At 35.0% G+C, this 18,471-nt stretch overlaps 1 protein-coding gene across 4 annotated transcripts in view; it reads left to right on the forward strand.

The window, feature by feature from the left end:
* The window catches only part of SLC7A11 (solute carrier family 7 member 11), a 230,745-nt gene that overhangs the window by 163,992 nt on the left and 48,282 nt on the right, over positions 1–18,471 (forward strand). For all 4 annotated transcript variants that reach the window (XM_031664264.1, XM_031664266.1, XM_031664265.1 and 1 more), the window contains 3 exons: positions 2,816–2,931; positions 11,803–11,928; positions 16,282–16,381. In XM_031664264.1, the coding sequence (XP_031520124.1) occupies positions 2,816–2,931; positions 11,803–11,928; positions 16,282–16,381 (342 nt within the window). The remainder of the gene's footprint in view (positions 1–2,815; positions 2,932–11,802; positions 11,929–16,281; positions 16,382–18,471) is intronic.

The raw sequence follows: 18,471 nt of genomic DNA on the forward strand, positions 1-18,471 counted from the left end.
AAATGCTATCTCTGCTTCACATTTGACATTGAACATGATACCTTCTATTCTTCCTTAATATTTTAGATGTCTATATTTTGTTTCCCTTTTAAAACTGCCAACCTTTCAAGCATATAAAGATAAGATCTTTTTGTAACCTGTAGAGCACTTAGGTCAGTGCCCTTTTTTAGGCATATATTAAATTATTTTTGAATAAGTAATTGAAAGTTTAAAGTTACAATATATTGTGTATAACATACTCAGCATTCAAATACATGTACTCCTTATTTACACTGCTGACCTGTCAGGCTGGTGGGCTTTGGAGCTTACTACAGTTGGACTTGGCTCCATCTTCAGCCATGTATTAGTGTGTAACTTTGGCTCATTGCTTGGCATTATGATGAACACGATCATTCCATATAAATATAGCTTATATCTTACGGTAGCACAGATAAAATATTCATCTATTAATTTATTTATTCCACAATCTGCCACTGAATGGTAAATGACAATAAAAAGAGATCTAAAGTGAAATCAGTCATGATTTCTGCTCCCAGGTAGCTGATAATCACTTATTACTTTAATTAAAAAGAAAAAAAAAAGCTACTTTTCTCTGTGTGTATGTGTGTGTGTGTGTGTGTGTGTGTGTGTGTGTCTGTGGACAGAGGAAAGTACCTTTGTATTCTAGAAGATTTAAAATATGCTTATATATCTCTTCGTCATAGCATACTGATTTTGCTGAGTTGGCCTTTTAAATATGTAGAATAACAAATATCATGAGGAGGGACAAGATATCTAAGTATTTAAACATTTCTCTTCTGTTACTAATACCCATAGTTCCTAAGTACTTCACATTAAAATTATACCTTTAGATTAAGTTCGTATTGCCAGAAATAATCTGTAAAACACAGATTTCAAGGAGAGAAATATTACCTATCCGTACACAGCAGGGGTCATTAAACCGAATTTGCGTGTTCACTATATATTTAATATATATTGGGTTTCTACTATATGTTAGACACTGCGCTAAACACTGGAGATAAAATTGTGGTTAAGATAGATACGATTTTGTACCCTTAGAGCTCCGAGTCAAGTGGGGGGAAATCATTATCAGCTGAGAAATCACATAGGTAAATATAAAATTGCTACTGTGATAAGCACTGTGGAAGACAGGCAAAGGACTTCAGTATGAATATACTCCAAGAGATCTGGCCCAGTCAGAGGTTGGAGAAGCTTTCCCTGGCAAAGGAAAATTGAACCAAGATCTGAAGTTTATAGCATAGTCAATGAGTTGCAGAGGCTGCAGGCAGAGAAGATTCGTATCCTTGTAGTGGGAGGAAGCTAACTGAAGAAGTAAGGAGAGCTTAGACCAGATGGAGCCTTGAATGCAATGTGAAGGAGTTTTGCATTTCCTGAACATATTTTGAAAGCACTAAAATGACATGATCAGATTTCAAATTATACATCAAAAATTGTATAAATGATGGAGAATAGGATAAACAGTTTTGTTTGGGGAAGATGGGAGGGTGCCTAGGAAAAGAAGAAAATCAAAAACCTTATGCTGCTCTCCAGTATCAGCCAGCCAAAGTTGACAACATGTAATGGTGGTTGGTTTTCTGATAATCTATGGATCAGGCATGAATGTTGGGTAACTACGAGAAGAAAGAGAAGCTAAAAAGGAAGTTTGACATAAGAAATTAGATAATTGCCGGGGGGCGCGGTGACTCATGGCTGTAATCCCAGCACTTTGGGAGGCTGAGGCAGGTGGATCACCAGGTCAGGAGTTCAAGACCAGCCTGACCAATATAGTGAGACCCCGTCTGTACTAAAAATACAAAAAATTAGCCAGGCATGGTGGCTTGTGCCTGTAATCCCAGCTACTCAGGAGGCTGAGGCAGGAGAATTGCTTGAACACGGGAGGCGGAGGTTACAGTGAGCTGAGATCGTGCCACTACACTCCAGTCTAGGCAACAGAGTGAGACTCCATTTCAGAAAAAAAAAAAAAAAAGAAATTAGATAATTGTACAGACTTGCATGTTTATGGAAAAAATATGCATTCATATATACATACATCTAAAATGAAAAGGTCTGTGCAATTTTCTCATAAAAATATTTGAAGAATTAAAATAGAAAGATGTATTACCTATATTTCTATATACTTGAATTTATTTCATATTCTTGTCCCATTTATATTTACTTAATTGTATAAGATTATAATAAATATATTATTTTTAAATTTATACTTTATATCTGATTGTTACTATAGGAGTAAGAATAATCACTTGACTTTGAGTTTTTGTCTGTACAGAAAAAATAAGAGTAAAACAACATCAAGTATTTAGGCATGTATTTCCAGAGAATACTTAATACTAATTTTTTAGGTTGAGTATTGTGTTCATTCTTTAGACTATGCCTTGACACATTAGATCTGTACGGCATTAACTAATTCATAATATGGCTGAAATTTATTTACTGACTTTTTGAGAAAGAAGATGGCTTCCTGTAAGCCTAGCTCTGTCAAGATCTCATGTAATAAGCCAGATTTTGAAGGAAAAGTCAAATATGGGAGAGCAGGGGAAAAGTTGGTAGTACTTACCCTTGTTCCCAAGAATATGTGAATTTTAAAAACTAGCCACCAATGTTATAGGAAATATTTCATTTGGAATGTCTATGACAACCTAATCAAGTATGGAATTCTGAAAACTATAGACTTTCATATTTAACATGTTGCATATGCTAAATACACTCAAGGTAGAAAAATCTAATGAAATTAAATTTAATAAAAATGCTATTTTCCCCCCTGTGGTTAATCTAAATATATACATTTTTTTTTTAGCCCTGCAGCTACAGCTGTGATATCCCTGGCATTTGGACGCTACATTCTGGAACCATTTTTTATTCAATGTGAAATCCCTGAACTTGCGATCAAGCTCATTACAGCTGTGGGCTTAAGTGAGTATTATAGCTATATATGTAAAAAAGGAAGAAACAACACAAAAATGATTGAATACAAAGTGTCTTTAGACTTTTTGCATTGTGGGGTTGCCTCTCACATCATGTTCTTCTTGCTTACAGTTCCAAATTTCTGCTGGAAGGATTTGGAGTGACATCCAATATTGTATTCCATGCCAGTTTTGTATTTGGCCATTAGATATAATGGCTAATCTTTTTAAATAGTAAAAATCACCTTACTAGTAAAATATTAAGTCGATTATACATGAACAAGACTTTTAAAGAGGAAACCCCAATTATTTTAGAGATTATTTAATTGGAAATTAGCTATATATTGAATTATATCTCATGTGTATTCGTGGAGTTACCTTTATGTAGTGGGTGTGTAAGTTGTGTTTATACATTTTGTAGTGTTAGCAGCTGTCACTCCCAGTGTTATAATGTTAGCTGCCTGTTGTTGGTCATGAAAAGAGTTTTCTTTCAAGATTGATTATTAATAATGTTTTCCAACTAGATTTCTTTATGGTCTCCAAATTGAGAAGTTGTTCATTTTTTATCAATGGGCACAAATATTCATTGATTTAAAAAAGAAACAAAAAGAACATGAACAAAATTACATGAGTGATATGAAGCCATATATGACTCTAATTCCCCAAAAGATGCCAGGTACTAAATCCTTAAATATGGGAAAGGATAACTTAATTCTGGGTGCCATTTGAATCACTGTCTTAATCAATATGATCACATTTAACCGAGTTTTAGCTACTTATAAAGAGAAAGCTACACTAACTGAATTGCATAATCATGGAAGAATTTTTAGTTTGTGTGGCTAAGATGTTTCAGTGGGACAATGCCTGAGATATTGCCTGTAATTTACTTATTGCCTGTAATTCATTTATTTTTTTAATTAAAATTTAAAAAATAGATTTAGTGGGTACAATGCAGTTGTGTTACATGGATATATTGTGTAGTGGTGGAGTCTGGGCTTTTAGTGTAACCATCACCCAAATAGTGTACATTGTAGAAATTAGGTAATTTTCATCCCTCATCCTCCTCCTACCCTCTCATCTCTCTGAGTCTCCAATGTCTATTATTATACACTCTATGTCTATGTGTATACATTATTTAGCTCCCACTTATAAGTGAGAACATATGGTATTTGACTTTCTTTTTCTTTAATTCCACTTAAAATAGTGACTTCCAGTTCCATCCATGTTACTTGCAGCAAAGGCATTATTTTATTTAATTTATTAAGAACACAATAAAAATGGTAGCTATTTATACTTTTAGTAAAACATCATTTGAAGTTCCATGAGACTAGAGACCTATTCATTGCTGCATTTCCAGCCCCTCATTTAGCTCCTAGCATGTTGTTGGTGCTCAATAAGTATTTGTTGACTTGATTTTCTGAGAAGTCTAAGAATTTTTTTCTCCAGCAGAAAAGTCTATCGTCTGTTTACTTGTTAAACTTGGAGGATTAGACATCTTCGATATATTTCCAGGCAGTGGGAAAATGATAAAAATGCAATAGAGTGTGCTTCGTCTTATGTTCAGATCTAGCAGTCTAGTTTTTGTGGGTTGAACCATTTTAGCATAGTGGTTACAGTTTAGGCTTTGGAGGCGAACAACCTGGAATTGAAACTTGGTGTTACAATTCTTAGTGTTGTGATCTTGTGCTAAGTTTTAAACCTGTTTAAGCCCCAATTTTATTTCACAGGAAAATGCCTGTGAAAAAATAATCTATTAATATCTTGAATGGCTGAAGGAAGATGAAACTAAGCCAGATTTTTTTGTTTAGGTCAGATTCTTTTTCATTATATTTTCTTTTTTCTTTCTTTAGCTTTTATTTTGAGTTCGGGGTACATGTGCAGTTTGTGACATAGGTAAACTCATGTCATGGGGGTTTGTGGTACAGATTGTCTCGTCACCCAGGTTCTAAACCTAGCACCCAAGTTATTTTTTTCTGATTCTCTCCCTCCTTCCAAACACCCTCAAGTAGGCCCAGTGACTGTTGTTTCCCTTTGTGTTCATGATTTGTCATCATTTAGCTCCATTTTGTACATGAAAACATGCAGCATTTGGTTTTCTGTTCCTGTGTTAGTTTGCTAAGGATAATGACCTCTAGCTCCATCCATCTTCCTGCAAAAGACATGATCAAAGTCAGATTTTTAAGACCATTAACGGAGTGCCTTGTCTATAGAATGTTCTTGATAAGTCCACTGTTCCACTAAGGGATTGGACTAACAGCCATTGTTATATTCACCATTTTCTTGTTCCTCAAATGACTGAGGCAGAATCATATCACAAATATTTTTAAAAAAGAGAAGAGCAGGGGTGGCATTTTTGAGAGCTCTGTAAATTAATAATAATAGTTACCAATTAAAAGCCATAACCAGAAGACTAAGTAGATTGCATGTAAACATTTATAAATTCACAAACTTTACTCACTTTGGAGTTAAAATTACCTTAATAATAATGCTATATTTATGTTTTTATAAGTCTAGATAACTCTCTTCTTGTTTATCCCAATTTAATTAAACATTTTAAAGGGAAAATTAGTATTTCAGAGGATTAAATGAAAACTGCTCAAACTAAACATTAAAACAGTTCTAGGAAAGGATAACCATGTTGGGATTTACAAAACCTCTGTAGTAGACATTGGTGATGGAATAGTTAACAAGGAGCCTGAATAAATCTTAGATGAACCCAGACGTTTCCTTCTATTTTTGCCATGAGTTATTACATTCATTTTTAAATTTTGATGTTCCTTTTGCAAGCTTGAAATTCTGAGAAAGAAATGTATTTCCATAATCAGCAACAATTAAAAAGAAAACTGGATATCCTTATGATTCAGTGGTAGGTAATGTAAATCGATGCCCTAATTGGGAAAGTCAAACTGTCTTTAAGAAAAATTTAGCTTTAGTGGAGCAACACGGGGTGGAGATGGAGATAGAGAAGGAGAAATTTGTCTAGGGGCAAATCTCTCACATCCTGCTTTCTTCAAAGTGAGTCTAGGTGATTTTCTACCTATTAGGGGTGGAAGGTTACCAAGATGTAGAAAATAGAGTTTAATTGCATGAATTGCTCCCCTGTGAACCTTGGGGAAGGAAACAGTTTGTGGTCATTTGAAATCTCTAGTTAAGCATAGACAAAGGGCAAACATGAAGGGTCTTGCTACATCATAGAAAAAAAGAATATCAAATTTTGTGAAATGTTAGCCAACCATTTGAGAGATGATAATGGGATAAGGGTGGGGGGTTAAGTAAATACTAATTCACCCCCATTTTTTTAAGTACTGTATTTCATTTCTGTCAAATTTAATGAAGATAAAAAAGCTTTTGCTTATACAAATTTTATCCATTCCAGTAAACATGTCAAGTGCATGGAAGTTTATATGGAAAATCTTATAGATTCACATTTGGCTGCTCTCTTATAGCCCAATATTGTAATTACTTTCTTTCTTTCTTTCTTTCTTTTTTTTTTCTTTGAGACAGAGTCCCCCTTTGTCGCCCAGGTTGGAGTGTAGTGTCATGATCTTGGCTCACTGCAAGCTCTTCCTCCCGGGTTCACGCCATTCTCCTGCCTCAGCCTCCTGAGTAGCTGGGACCACAGGCGCCCGCCACCACGCCCGGCTAATTTTTTTGCATTTTTAGTAGAGACGGAGTTTCACCATGTTAGCCAGAATGGTCTCAATCTCCCGACCTCATGATCTGCCCGCCTTGGCCTCGCAAAGTGCTAGGATTCCAGGCGTGAGCCACCGCACCCGACCTGTAATTACTTTCTTTACCTTCTGTAGAAGTTCATGAATTTTCACTGCTTTTATAGATTCAGTAAGCATTGAAGTGTGCTCAATATTTAAAATATTTATCTGTTCTGTTTTCCTGAAATTGAACCCTTTATAATGATACACTTGAATATCAGAATATTATGATAAAAATATTCTCCTTAAGATATGAGATCTAGTCCCAGATCCATCCCTAACACCATCAATTGTTGAATGCCAATTTCCTTGCTAATTTATTTTATCTATACAAAATAAAGATGAGTTAAGAGCCCCATTCTAATTCTCAAACTTTTGAAAGTAATTGGGAGGAACAAACAAAAATAACATTTTTGATTGTATTGTGAAAAAAGTTAGCCAGTTCTACAAATGTATTACTTTATATTCTTTTTGAAATCTATATTTTCCTGGCACCATTAAATTACATAAAAGAAAATCTAGGACTATTTCTGTGTTAACACTTCAAATATAGCATATGAAGTGGCTCTGTTTACATCTTTGAAGTCTGGCTATACCTACTTCTTTTCTACCATAAGTAAATTACCAGCACCACCAATTCTTAGGTAAATATACATAGTATTAAAATATTAAAGTACTGCAGAACAACTATCATATACTTTCGGAGGATGACAAGTAAAATGTGGAAACAAAGGGTCCTGAAATCCCAGCTAACATAAATATGAAATTTTGCAGAGAGAAAGAGCCATCGTGAGTTTAAAAGAACTAGGTACACTAATGGAATCATGTATGTCTTTTGAACTACTTCCTCATTGTTACCTGGGAACTAATTAAAAGTGTGGGCTCCAGAGTTAGATTACCTGGGCTCCAGACTCACCTTCACTGTTACTACCTAAGCAAACATAAGCAAGTTAAATAATATCTTGAGTCTCAGCTGCTCATCTGAAAAATAAGGTCGATAAAATGACTATGTCATAGAGATATGAGGATTAAATAACATTATTCATGTAAAGTGTTTGTAGAATGTCTGCCATGAAATAATAGTTCATATTTATATATTGCTTAACATTTTTATTCCCAATAGTGAGATCCTAGATATAAACTGTCACTCTGCTTTTTAAAGTGTTTGTTGCTACATATCTTCTCTAAAATTAATGCATCCAGGAGACGAATGCTAATAAAAAGATAAAAGGAATCCAGGCAGCCATTACAAAACAGCAGTGAAACAACCCGCTTTATCTCAACGTGTAACATACTTACACAGTATCCATATATTTTATCAGTTTAGCACAAAGTACTCAGAATTCAGAAGCCAAGAAGAACCTGAACCTGGGAGAAAACCCAATATATCCAGACTCTGTAATCTCACTCTTCAAAACCCAAAGATAGACTTGAATTACACAGTGCAGAGAGAACTACTTGCCAGTCCTTAAATCACAGCTTTAGTCCTTAACATTCCCCTAAACATCCTCTTCAAATATAGCTTCCTTCAAATATGTATTTCTTATCTCCAGGATTTATAGATATAGCTTCCATTGCCACATTTCAGTTCTTAGGAAACTGCATCATAAATAAGTAAATAAAAACTATATGTCCCTGTATTTTTATTCTGGTAAAATTTAAGGCGAGCACACAAAAAATGCCCAAACTGATATAATTATTTCCTCATGTGTGAAATTAGCAAATTGTTATTCAAAGGAAGTAAAACTAGGACCAGAGAACTGGCTCAGATTTCTTTCATTATTGCAGTTTGGGCAGGTAGTATTTTTTAAAACTACATATTATTTGTTTCAGAAACTCAGAAAGCTCTTGCGTTTAGTGAATCCCAAATCCCTTTTCGATATTGTTGGATAAGCAACATATATAGACATAAATTTCACTGTAAAGACACATGATGAAACAGCAGTTATAGCCACTGGAGAAGCTTCACTGTGCCTCTCACTGGCTGCCTTGTTACTTGTTAAGCTGTGCCTTCAGGGTAGTACAGGTGCATCTCAGCTGGAATTTGGTGTACCAAATAATGAGTACAATGTCTGGATGCTCAGATAAAGCAGGGCTTTGAGAACTCTTTGAAAAAAATTCATCTTTTTTTTTCTTAAAAATTTTATTGAGGTATAATTGACATACAATAAGCCATACATGCTTTAAATGTACAGTTTGATAAAGTGTGATGTATGTATCCCCTTGTGAAACTATCACCACAATCAAGTACCCAACAATGGGATTGCTGGATCATATGACAGATTTATTTTTAGTTGTTTAAGGCACTTCCATACTGTTTTCTATAGTGGCTATAGTAATTTACATTCCCACCAGCAGTGTACTAGCATCTTAATGAGAATTTTTGTTAAGCTATCTGAGAGGAAAGCAGGATGAGATGATCAATTCATAGTATCTGTTGAATTATGTCTTCCATTTGCCTAAGAAAACTTTACAAAGTATTTTTTAAAATCCCAAATACCCAGGGTTTTTTTTTTTTTTTTTTAATATTTCAATAGGCATTAGGTACTTATACTCTTTATGAAAGTAACCAAACCTCTTTCTTATTTTCAAACATATAGATGGCTAGTTGTTCCAAAAATAAGAATGTCTCACTCTCTCTCCTTCCTTCCTCCTTGCCTGACTCTTTTTCTTTTTATCTTTCTCCTTTCCTCTCCTTTCTTTTTCTCTCTTTCTCTCTATATAACAGTTCTTTTCTACTGCGGAAAGAACTTTCATAAATACAGACTGCTTTGGGTTTTAGGAGCCCTATTTGAAAGAAAACACTGCCCTTTTGTTGCTGGTGGCCACATGAGACAGTTTTTTCACTTTTACACCAACGTTGAATCTCCTTAATTAAAACAATAGTCATTATCGTATAATGACTCATCGCACAGTCATTTGCATAGAAAAGGAAAGGAACCACTGGATGATGGAGTGGGGAGCAGAGTTACACTAACATTTTCCATATATAAGTGCCTTATGTTGGGGAGACATAAATAATTTTATTTTTGTGATTCCTCTGATAAAATAATGCACTTTGTGATTGACGACAGACCTGTCTATCCCTTCATGTTTTCAACTTCCAGCACAGATGAAATATGCCCCCTTAGATGCCCCTGTAGCTTATTCAGGGGTTTGGCCTTTTTGGTCATTCTCATAATTACTCCTTTGAAATATTTCTTCATTAGTAACCCCCTATTTCACTTGGTATGGGATCTTCTGGTCCCTTATTTTTCCCATCTTGGAGTTTTTTCCAAAAACAAAATGTATTTTATTGCTTCATTTACTTTTTAAAATTTTCAGCTTTATTGAGGTACATATGACAAATAAAATTGTAATTTTAAGGTGTACAATGTAATGATTTTATTTATATATATATTGTGAAATGATTATCACAATCAAGTGAGTTAACACATCTATCATATCATTTAGTTACCCCTCTTTTTTTGTTTTGTTTTGTGGTGAGAATATTTAAGTATATTTCAAATATACAATTCAGTATTTGAAACTATAGTCACCAAAAAGGTATATATTCATTATAAAATTTATTAAACTATTCCTAAAAATAAATTTAAAAAACTGAAAATTATTTAGTATTCCTATAAGCACCTGCTGTTGATGTTTTGGTAAATATGTTTCCAGATCTTTCTATTACTCCCTCCCTCCCTCCCTCCCTCTCTTCCTCCCTTCCTTCCTTTCCTCCTTCCTTCCTCTTTCCATCCATCTCTCTAACTTGCTGTATTGATCAGTAATATGTCATGAATATCCTTTCTTATAATAAATATTTAACTGCCTCATAATTTTAAGTGGCTACATATAAACTATTAAAATGATATACCTTAATTAGCCTTCCTTTAGGAGGTTTAGGCTATTTCCATTTTTTTGCCATTAAAGATGTGTTGCTAACATTTGCATTGATTGTTAAATTCTGAAGTGAGCTAGTAACTATATTAGGCAATGAAAACTGTGAGGCGGACTCATTACTATACATAAGAAAACTTCCAATTGCAATTTGAATAATAAGAATTCTGTAGGAGTTTTGTTTCTTTGAGAAATATCTTTACATTTTTAATATCTGTTTAGGGAGAATATACCTTTATAAATATAAAGGTTATAGTTAATAACTGTAAATGTCAGGAATAAAGTAATGTTTTGGGTTGTTAAAACTGAGCATAAGGTTGTGGAAAGAGTATAAAGTTGAAATCCACTGTCTAGAATAACCTCAGTCATCCCAGCAGAGTAGGGGAGAAAGGTCTTAGAGCATCACCATTCCCCTTGTGCCTTAGATTTTCTGACTGAGGACCCAGTTCATTCATTCAACAAAAATGTATTAAGCTACCCAGGCCAGGCATGGAGCTGGATACTAGCAATACAGCCATGAATAACCCTTGCTCTATCCTTGAGGTTTTCATGGTCCACAAGGTGTCGAAAGTGAATAGTTATTGCTGCTTGGGAAATTGTGGATAGCATCAGTAAGAATGAAAAATTCTGCTGGCTTGAACCTAATGTGCATCCTAGACTGGTTAGTCTTTTGCACTCATCACTTAGAATATTGTGCTCAAGCCCTAAAATATATCTTGAAAAACGATTCTTGTACAGTAGGTTGAAAGTCTCCCCTTGACATGCTAATTAGAAAGAAGAAAACCTAAAGAAAAGTGCTGCCTGAGGCTAGTCCTGAGAATGAAAAATAAGATCTGAACCAACTTCTACATGTCTTGCCCTTTCTTGAGTGTGATCCACAGTGGCAGGCATACCGTCATGGAGACAGAAAAGAGTTGCCACATCAAGCTAGAGAGTCAAATTCAGCCATCTGATTGGATGAGGGTTTGGTTAGAAGACATTTTTATAGGATTGTCAGAGTACTACAATATATGCCCACTCTTACATACAAAGAACAAGAGAAGAATTCCTATTGTCCAGAGGTTTTATCCACATTTCTCAAACTTTAATGTGTATAGAAACCAGCTGGGGAACCTGTTGAAATGTAGATTTGTATTCGTTAGGTCTGGGGAAGGGCCTGGGATTCTGCATTCCTAAAACAGCAATGTCAACACTGCTGCCTCATAGATTGCCCTTTGAGTAACAAGGACCTAAAATGTCTTTGTGCCGTTGAGGATTCACCTTTTGTAACTTCATCTATTTGTTTGCAGCTGTAGTGATGGTCCTAAATAGCATGAGTGTCAGCTGGAGCGCCCGGATCCAGATTTTCTTAACCTTTTGCAAGCTCACAGCAATTCTGATAATTATAGTCCCTGGAGTTATGCAGCTAATTAAAGGTATGGACTGAAGTAAATGCTTTTTAAAATACTTATCTGCTTTTGGTCTTTTTTAACACTAACTTTTGCTTGTACTAGCAGAATCCTTAATTAGTCTCTGCTTGTGGAACTTAAAGTCTATATTGTCATCTAATTGATTTGAACGGCTGCTACATTGTGAGTGAGTTGGTTTTTACAGTTGAATGGCAGAAAGAGGATTAAGACTGGGCCAAGCAACAAAATAAGGCATCAGTGAATTTTCTAGGTGTAATGGTTTGAAGTGAAAACTCAAAGTGGAAAAAAAAAACTGCCATTTAGTTTTAATTACAGATAAATATGTCTTTTTTTTTTTTACTTTAAAATTGTCTAATAATAGTAATAAAAATCAAAGAGAAAAAGGTATCTGGAAAATAATAAAAGATGATCAATAATTCTTTGACTTTCTGGTTATTATTCCTTTTAAATTGAGAATGGTATCCTCAAAAGAGGAGTCAATATCGGAACAGCATTCCTAAACACCAAAATTATATCACACTAAAATAGTTGTAAAAACTTAATTTTTATTGTTACATTATTTTTAATATAAAATTTGCATTTCTGTGATTACTCGCTTTATAGAGTTTAACATTTAATTTAAAAAAAGAAGTTGAGAGGTGATATTTAGAGTTTTAGTTGTTTTAGGAAAGAAGGCACGTGCAGTTGCTTGAATTCAGTGGAAATTGTTGGAGGACAGAGATTCACATGTGTTATTTAATTAGCAACAGGAATATAGCAGGAAATAAGAAAGTGAGAAGAGATTGTAAAGGAATGACATAACTTGGGCATGTTAAGTATTTAATGTTTACATTGATATTGTCTGTTCCAAGAAAGGGAATTTATAGAGAAATTTAATGATGTTGCAGAAGAATTGCACCAGGCAAAAGGAAATGCCAACTTTTGGTAAAATCATCACTGTTGGTAGAAGCATTAAACAATGACAAACACTGAAAGATCAGCTACTCTGCAGCTGGGAAAGGGAGCTGTTGTTGCCCATTTAATAAGCCTAACGTGAGATTTTAGAGCTCTGCTGGCGGAAATGCTTTTATGAAATCCGGCAACCGCAGCCAATGCAGAATAAACACAATGTAGATTTTGACCGTTAGAGCTTGCTCTGAAGAGAAGACAGGAGCTTGCTCTTCTAATACACCTTGGCCTCCACAGAGCTAGCCTGCTCACTTCTATCTTATTCATTAGGAATGTAGGCACAATAATCTGTTTTGTTAGTGCTTTATTTTTCTGAGCTAACTCTTCAGTCTTCTGTAAGGAGTTTCTTCAGTATTTGAAAAGTGCAGAATCTCTGGGTCATTGGCTGTTCTTTAATACTAGTTTAGATTCCAAAAGATTATATGCTATCCCTTGAAACTAAGATATATTTTCTTTCTTTTTCTTTTTGGTGTAATGTAAGACACTATAGGTAGCATTATAGACTATATTCCTTTTTTACTGGGTATTTATATACGTATATGAGGAAGAGTTTGGTTGCTCAAATGTTACTGTATTACAAACTCCTTGAGAGCAGAGGTCATGATATATCTTGAGGTTTTTTTGGTGGCTACCATACAGAGATATTTTAATCAATAATTATGATATCAGTGCTTAATGTGACAGGCTTATTCAGAGATCTCACTCAACAGAGAAATTCCCTGAGAATATTACCACATTTAATGTAAATGTTAACATTTAGAGACCATTGTTAGCAGGTATATTTGCTCGATTACTATAAAATTGTGATTTTCTTTATCTCTCACATGATCGCACATTTTTCACATTAATCTGAAACTCTAGTAAGAGACTTTGTTAATACAGATTGTGCTTTTATTTCTATTCTAATCATATCCTGAAAGTAGTTGTATGTAATGTATTCACTTATGAGGGTTTGTTGAACTTTCCTTTGAATATTGACTTTAATCTTCATGAGACCTCTGTTATATAGCCAAAATATTCCTGAATTCTAGAATCAAAATACCTCTCTTTTGTAATATTCTCAAAATGGCACTTTTGAAGATCTGTGCTTGTGACCCAGTCTTTATAGAATTTGGCTTTTCTTATTGATTATTTGGTGCTGTACTGTTAGAAATATTGTGCCTTTATGCCAAAGAGACCACAGATTATGGTAAAAGAATATTCAACAGATGCTTTTCTCTTAATTACACTACTTATATTTTTCTTCTGGAAGGACACAACGATGTCTTAGTAAAATGGGCATTTCTGAATGTATCGTATCATTTAAAAAGTGAGCTATGTTTGGGAATCATTTACTTTGACGGAAAAAATGTTTAGTATGTAACTCAACATTCTCCACTTTTGGTCTTCATACTCACACATATTATATTTATATATATGTTGTGGCTGGGCAATGAATGCAGGAAAAACTGAGATTTGACTTGGAAGAGAGAGTGCCTCATACACATCATCCATCTCCTGTCCCCCTTATGTTTATTTACATGAAGTTTTATTTTAAAACAAAGTCTCACTTCCTATTTGGATAATCTCATTTGATATTTTCTTTGGGTAGTAGAAACATTTTTTCCGCTTAAGCTTGAATATTGACTGACTAAAGTGAATCTGAATTTCTGACTTTTAAAACTATTCAAAAGATATAAAAGAAAAAGTTCCATTGTGATTCACAAAATAGAGAAAAAAGTGATGAATAAAAGTGTTCAATTCACATGTTGCTGCAAAATTTATTGAAACCTATTTATTTTAGAATTCTTTTTTTTTTTTTTTTTTTTTTTTTGTGACGGAGTCTCGCTCTGTCGCCCAGGCTGGAGTGCAGTGGCCGGATCTCAGCTCACTACAAGCTCCGCCTCCCGGGTTCACGCCATTCTCCTGCCTCAGCCTCCCGAGTAGCTGGGACTACAGGCGCCTGCCACCTCGCCCGGCTAGTTTTTTGTATTTTTTAGTAGAGACAGGGTTTCACCGTGTTAGCCAGGATGGTCTCGATCTCCTGACCTCGTGATCCACCCGTCTCGGCCTCCCAAAGTGCTGGGATTACAGGCTTGAGCCACCGCGCCCGGCCTATTTTAGAATTCTTTATAATATTTTTTCAATATTTCTAGGAAAAAAACATGTCATTCTCTAGGACAGGGTCATAGGGTGAGTGCACTTTCTCTGTAAAGGAAAAGATAGTAAATATTTTCAATTTTTCAAGCTGTATGGTCTCAACTCTGCTATTATAGGCTGAAATCAGCCATAGGCAATACTTCATGAATGGGCAGTACTTCATGAATAGGCATTTTTAACTTATAGATAAAGAAAGCTTTATCTACAAGAAAGGCTTGTGGCTGGACGCGGTGACTCACGCCTGTAAACCTAGCACTTTGGGAGGCTGAGGTGGGCAGATCCGTAGGTCAGGAGTTCTAGACAAGCCTGACCAACATGGTGAAACCCCATCTCTACTAAAAATACAAAAATTAGTTGGGCATGGTGGCGCACGCCCATAATCCCAGCTACTCAGGAGGCTGAGGCTGGAGAATCGTTTGAACCCGAGAGGTGGAGGTTGCAGTGAGCCGAGATTGTGCCACTGCATTCCAGCCTGGGCCACAGAGTGAGACTCCATCTCAAAAAAAAAAAAAAAAAAGGAAGGGGAAGCGGGGAAGGATGGCATTGGGAGTTATACTTGATGTAAATGACGAGTTGATGGGTGCTGACGAGTTGATGGGTGCAGCACACCAACATGGCACATGTATACATATGTAACAAACCTGCACATTGTGAACATGTACCCTAGAACTTAAAGTATAATAAAAAAAGAAAAAGAAAAAAAGAAAAAAAAAAGGCTTGCAGTTTGGGTTGGCAGACATGGTCCAGGGTTTTCCAACTTCTGTTCTAGATGGTAGGCCTCTAATGGACAACGTGGGGTAAACAGAAAGCAGAAAGGTAAATTGTGTAGGAAAGGAGTCCTGGGATTTATTTCCATCTCCTTATTAAGGGTAGAACCTTGGATACTTCTGCACATTTTTTTGCCAAGCAAAACATTATCTTCATTTTTAAGAATTCTATTGTATTCATAAAGATTATAATTTACAGAAAACCCTTTAGTCTTCTTTTATGGTCACAACAGAGGCATCCTCAAACAGAGGATTGTTTTTCAATGATATTTTCATCTTTGTTATACATTTATTAAAAGAGAAATGTGAAATAGTGTTAATGATCAATATACTTTTGGAACCCCTTCTGTAGAATGGGTACAGTATTGATAAAGATGGTAATCAACAGAGAGTAAGAAATCTAGACTTAAAACAGTATGGTTCTCCACACCCCCATGTTTCTGGTTAAGAATGAATAAGAACCAATTCTTCGAAAAATCCTAAAATCAGTCTATTCTAATTACAGGTCAAACACAGAACTTTAAAGACGCCTTTTCAGGAAGAGATTCAAGTATTACGCGGTTGCCACTGGCTTTTTATTATGGAATGTACGCATATGCTGGCTGGTAAGTCGATAGCTCCAGATCTGGTGGTTTATGTAGTTCATTAATCCCATTATGCACTCATATTAAGTGCCAACCAAGGTGCCAGGCAAATGTGAATAGGCATAATCCACATAATAGTAATAAGGTATTGTCCCCTCCACCAGGCCAATTACTTTGCACATGACAACTACAAACATAACAGGTTTCCAGTCAAGGCTGCTAGATTTAGCCTGATGTCATAAAAAACAAACAAATGCTGGGTCTTAAGATCCAATAAAAATTACTTACAAGTATGTACCAGTAAGGACATAATAGTGCCGTAAGGTACTAGAGAATAATACTTCGCTTGTCAAAAGGCCTTTCAGCTAAAGCTCCAAGGGTATTTCCAAATAGTGATTAATTGATTTTTTTTTTCCAGCTTCTCATGAGAGAAGTAACTCAGATGTAGAAATAAGTATGACATTCCCAGAAGGTAATGGTCATCTAAAGGCAGAGAAAGAGAAACCAAGATAATGCAGTCAACTCTGCTAGACAGTCTACATTTAAAAGGACCTTACATGTCCCTTAAAATTTCCCCAACATCTGAAAATTTAAAAAATAAAGATGATTAAAATCATGATGCCACAGATATATTTCCTTTGATGTATGTCCACCTGTGATACCTACTTTTCTAGTTAAGGCATTAAAACTTTGTACTTGTACCTTGTTTGTTCAGATACTTGAAAACCAGTAATCATGGATAAGAGTGGGACTTTTTCTTCAGTAAATTTTATTGACCTTGTAAGATTTAGTTTAGATGATGGTTGCAAGAAAACCTACATGGTATTATTTAATTATCAAAATCATTATAGTAAGATTAAATTTCATTGTTTTGGGGTAAATCATGGCAATATTTATTTTTAAATTGTCTATAAATCTCATTGTTATACAGCTTTAGCTGTGAGAATGATGTAATATTAGGAAACTACACTAGCTCAAAAATTATATGAATGCATTTCCAACACAAATATAATTTCTTTTGTTTCTTTAGTTTTTAAGATCTTACCTTCTAGCCAATGCACGGAACATAGATATATTTCAACATGAATGGAGTGTTTACCCTATTAATCTCATTGAATTATGAAAATATAGTATTAGAGGATAATTAGGGAGTATGGGAACTTAAAATCTTAACATGGCCTGTGAGGCAAAATACTTTTGAAGATTGTTAGAAGATTATAGCTCTAAGGAGATCAGTGTAAAATATTTGTATATTCCCAGAATATTTTTATACCCATTATATGTAAGCATTAGTTTAGAATCACTCAATATTTTTGAAGTCTTTTTGCTTTTGTCCCAAGCACAATGTGGTGCTAGACATCAAAAGAACTGAGCGTGATCACAGGGTTAAAGCAGAATCAACTGTTCTATGGCTATTCAGCCTGGATCAGAGCTCTGTGCCCTGGGGCTGAAGCCAAGCTATTGGGAGGGTCACTGGGAGACACCAGAGCAAAGCAGGGAGGTAGAGAAAGCTTTCAGCTACAGCCAAGTGTTGGGAGCTGGGCAAGATGCAATCACGAGTGTGGAATGTGAAGATAGTCACAAGGGAGATTTGATTAATTCTGTTGAATGAAATTTCTTTTGCCTGCGAGTACCATAGATCTGTTCCCATGCAATCTTAAAATATTCTTTTGCCCTCCTTACTTTTCTAATAGCCAGAACTAAAAATTCAGGTCACTTGCTTTATGTAGAGCAAAATTTCTCCGCTTATGTAGGCTTTTGAGGGCCGATGAATTTCTCCATGGATGAAGACCCTTTTCATTTTGAATTATCATATTAATATTTAACTTTATTGATGCTGACCCCAAAATGTTACTCTGATTACAAGGTAAAAGGGGTTTACATGAACCTTTTTTAATACTTTTACCCATATAATCCTCGTGTCTACTCCCTATATGAAAGACCAAGAAACCATTGATTTCTTTATTTCCTTGAGGGTTCAATCACAGTATTGGAAAATAAGTCCAGGATTTAAAATGGAATGTTATCTGATACAAGTGGCTTATGTAGGGGACAGATAAGTAACTGTGTTTCTATAACAGGTTGTTGTGCTACCTGAATGCTGCTTTGTG

The sequence above is a fragment of the Papio anubis genome, chromosome 3 (assembly GCF_008728515.1).
Source record: "Papio anubis isolate 15944 chromosome 3, Panubis1.0, whole genome shotgun sequence".
Lineage (NCBI taxonomy): Eukaryota > Metazoa > Chordata > Mammalia > Primates > Cercopithecidae > Papio > Papio anubis.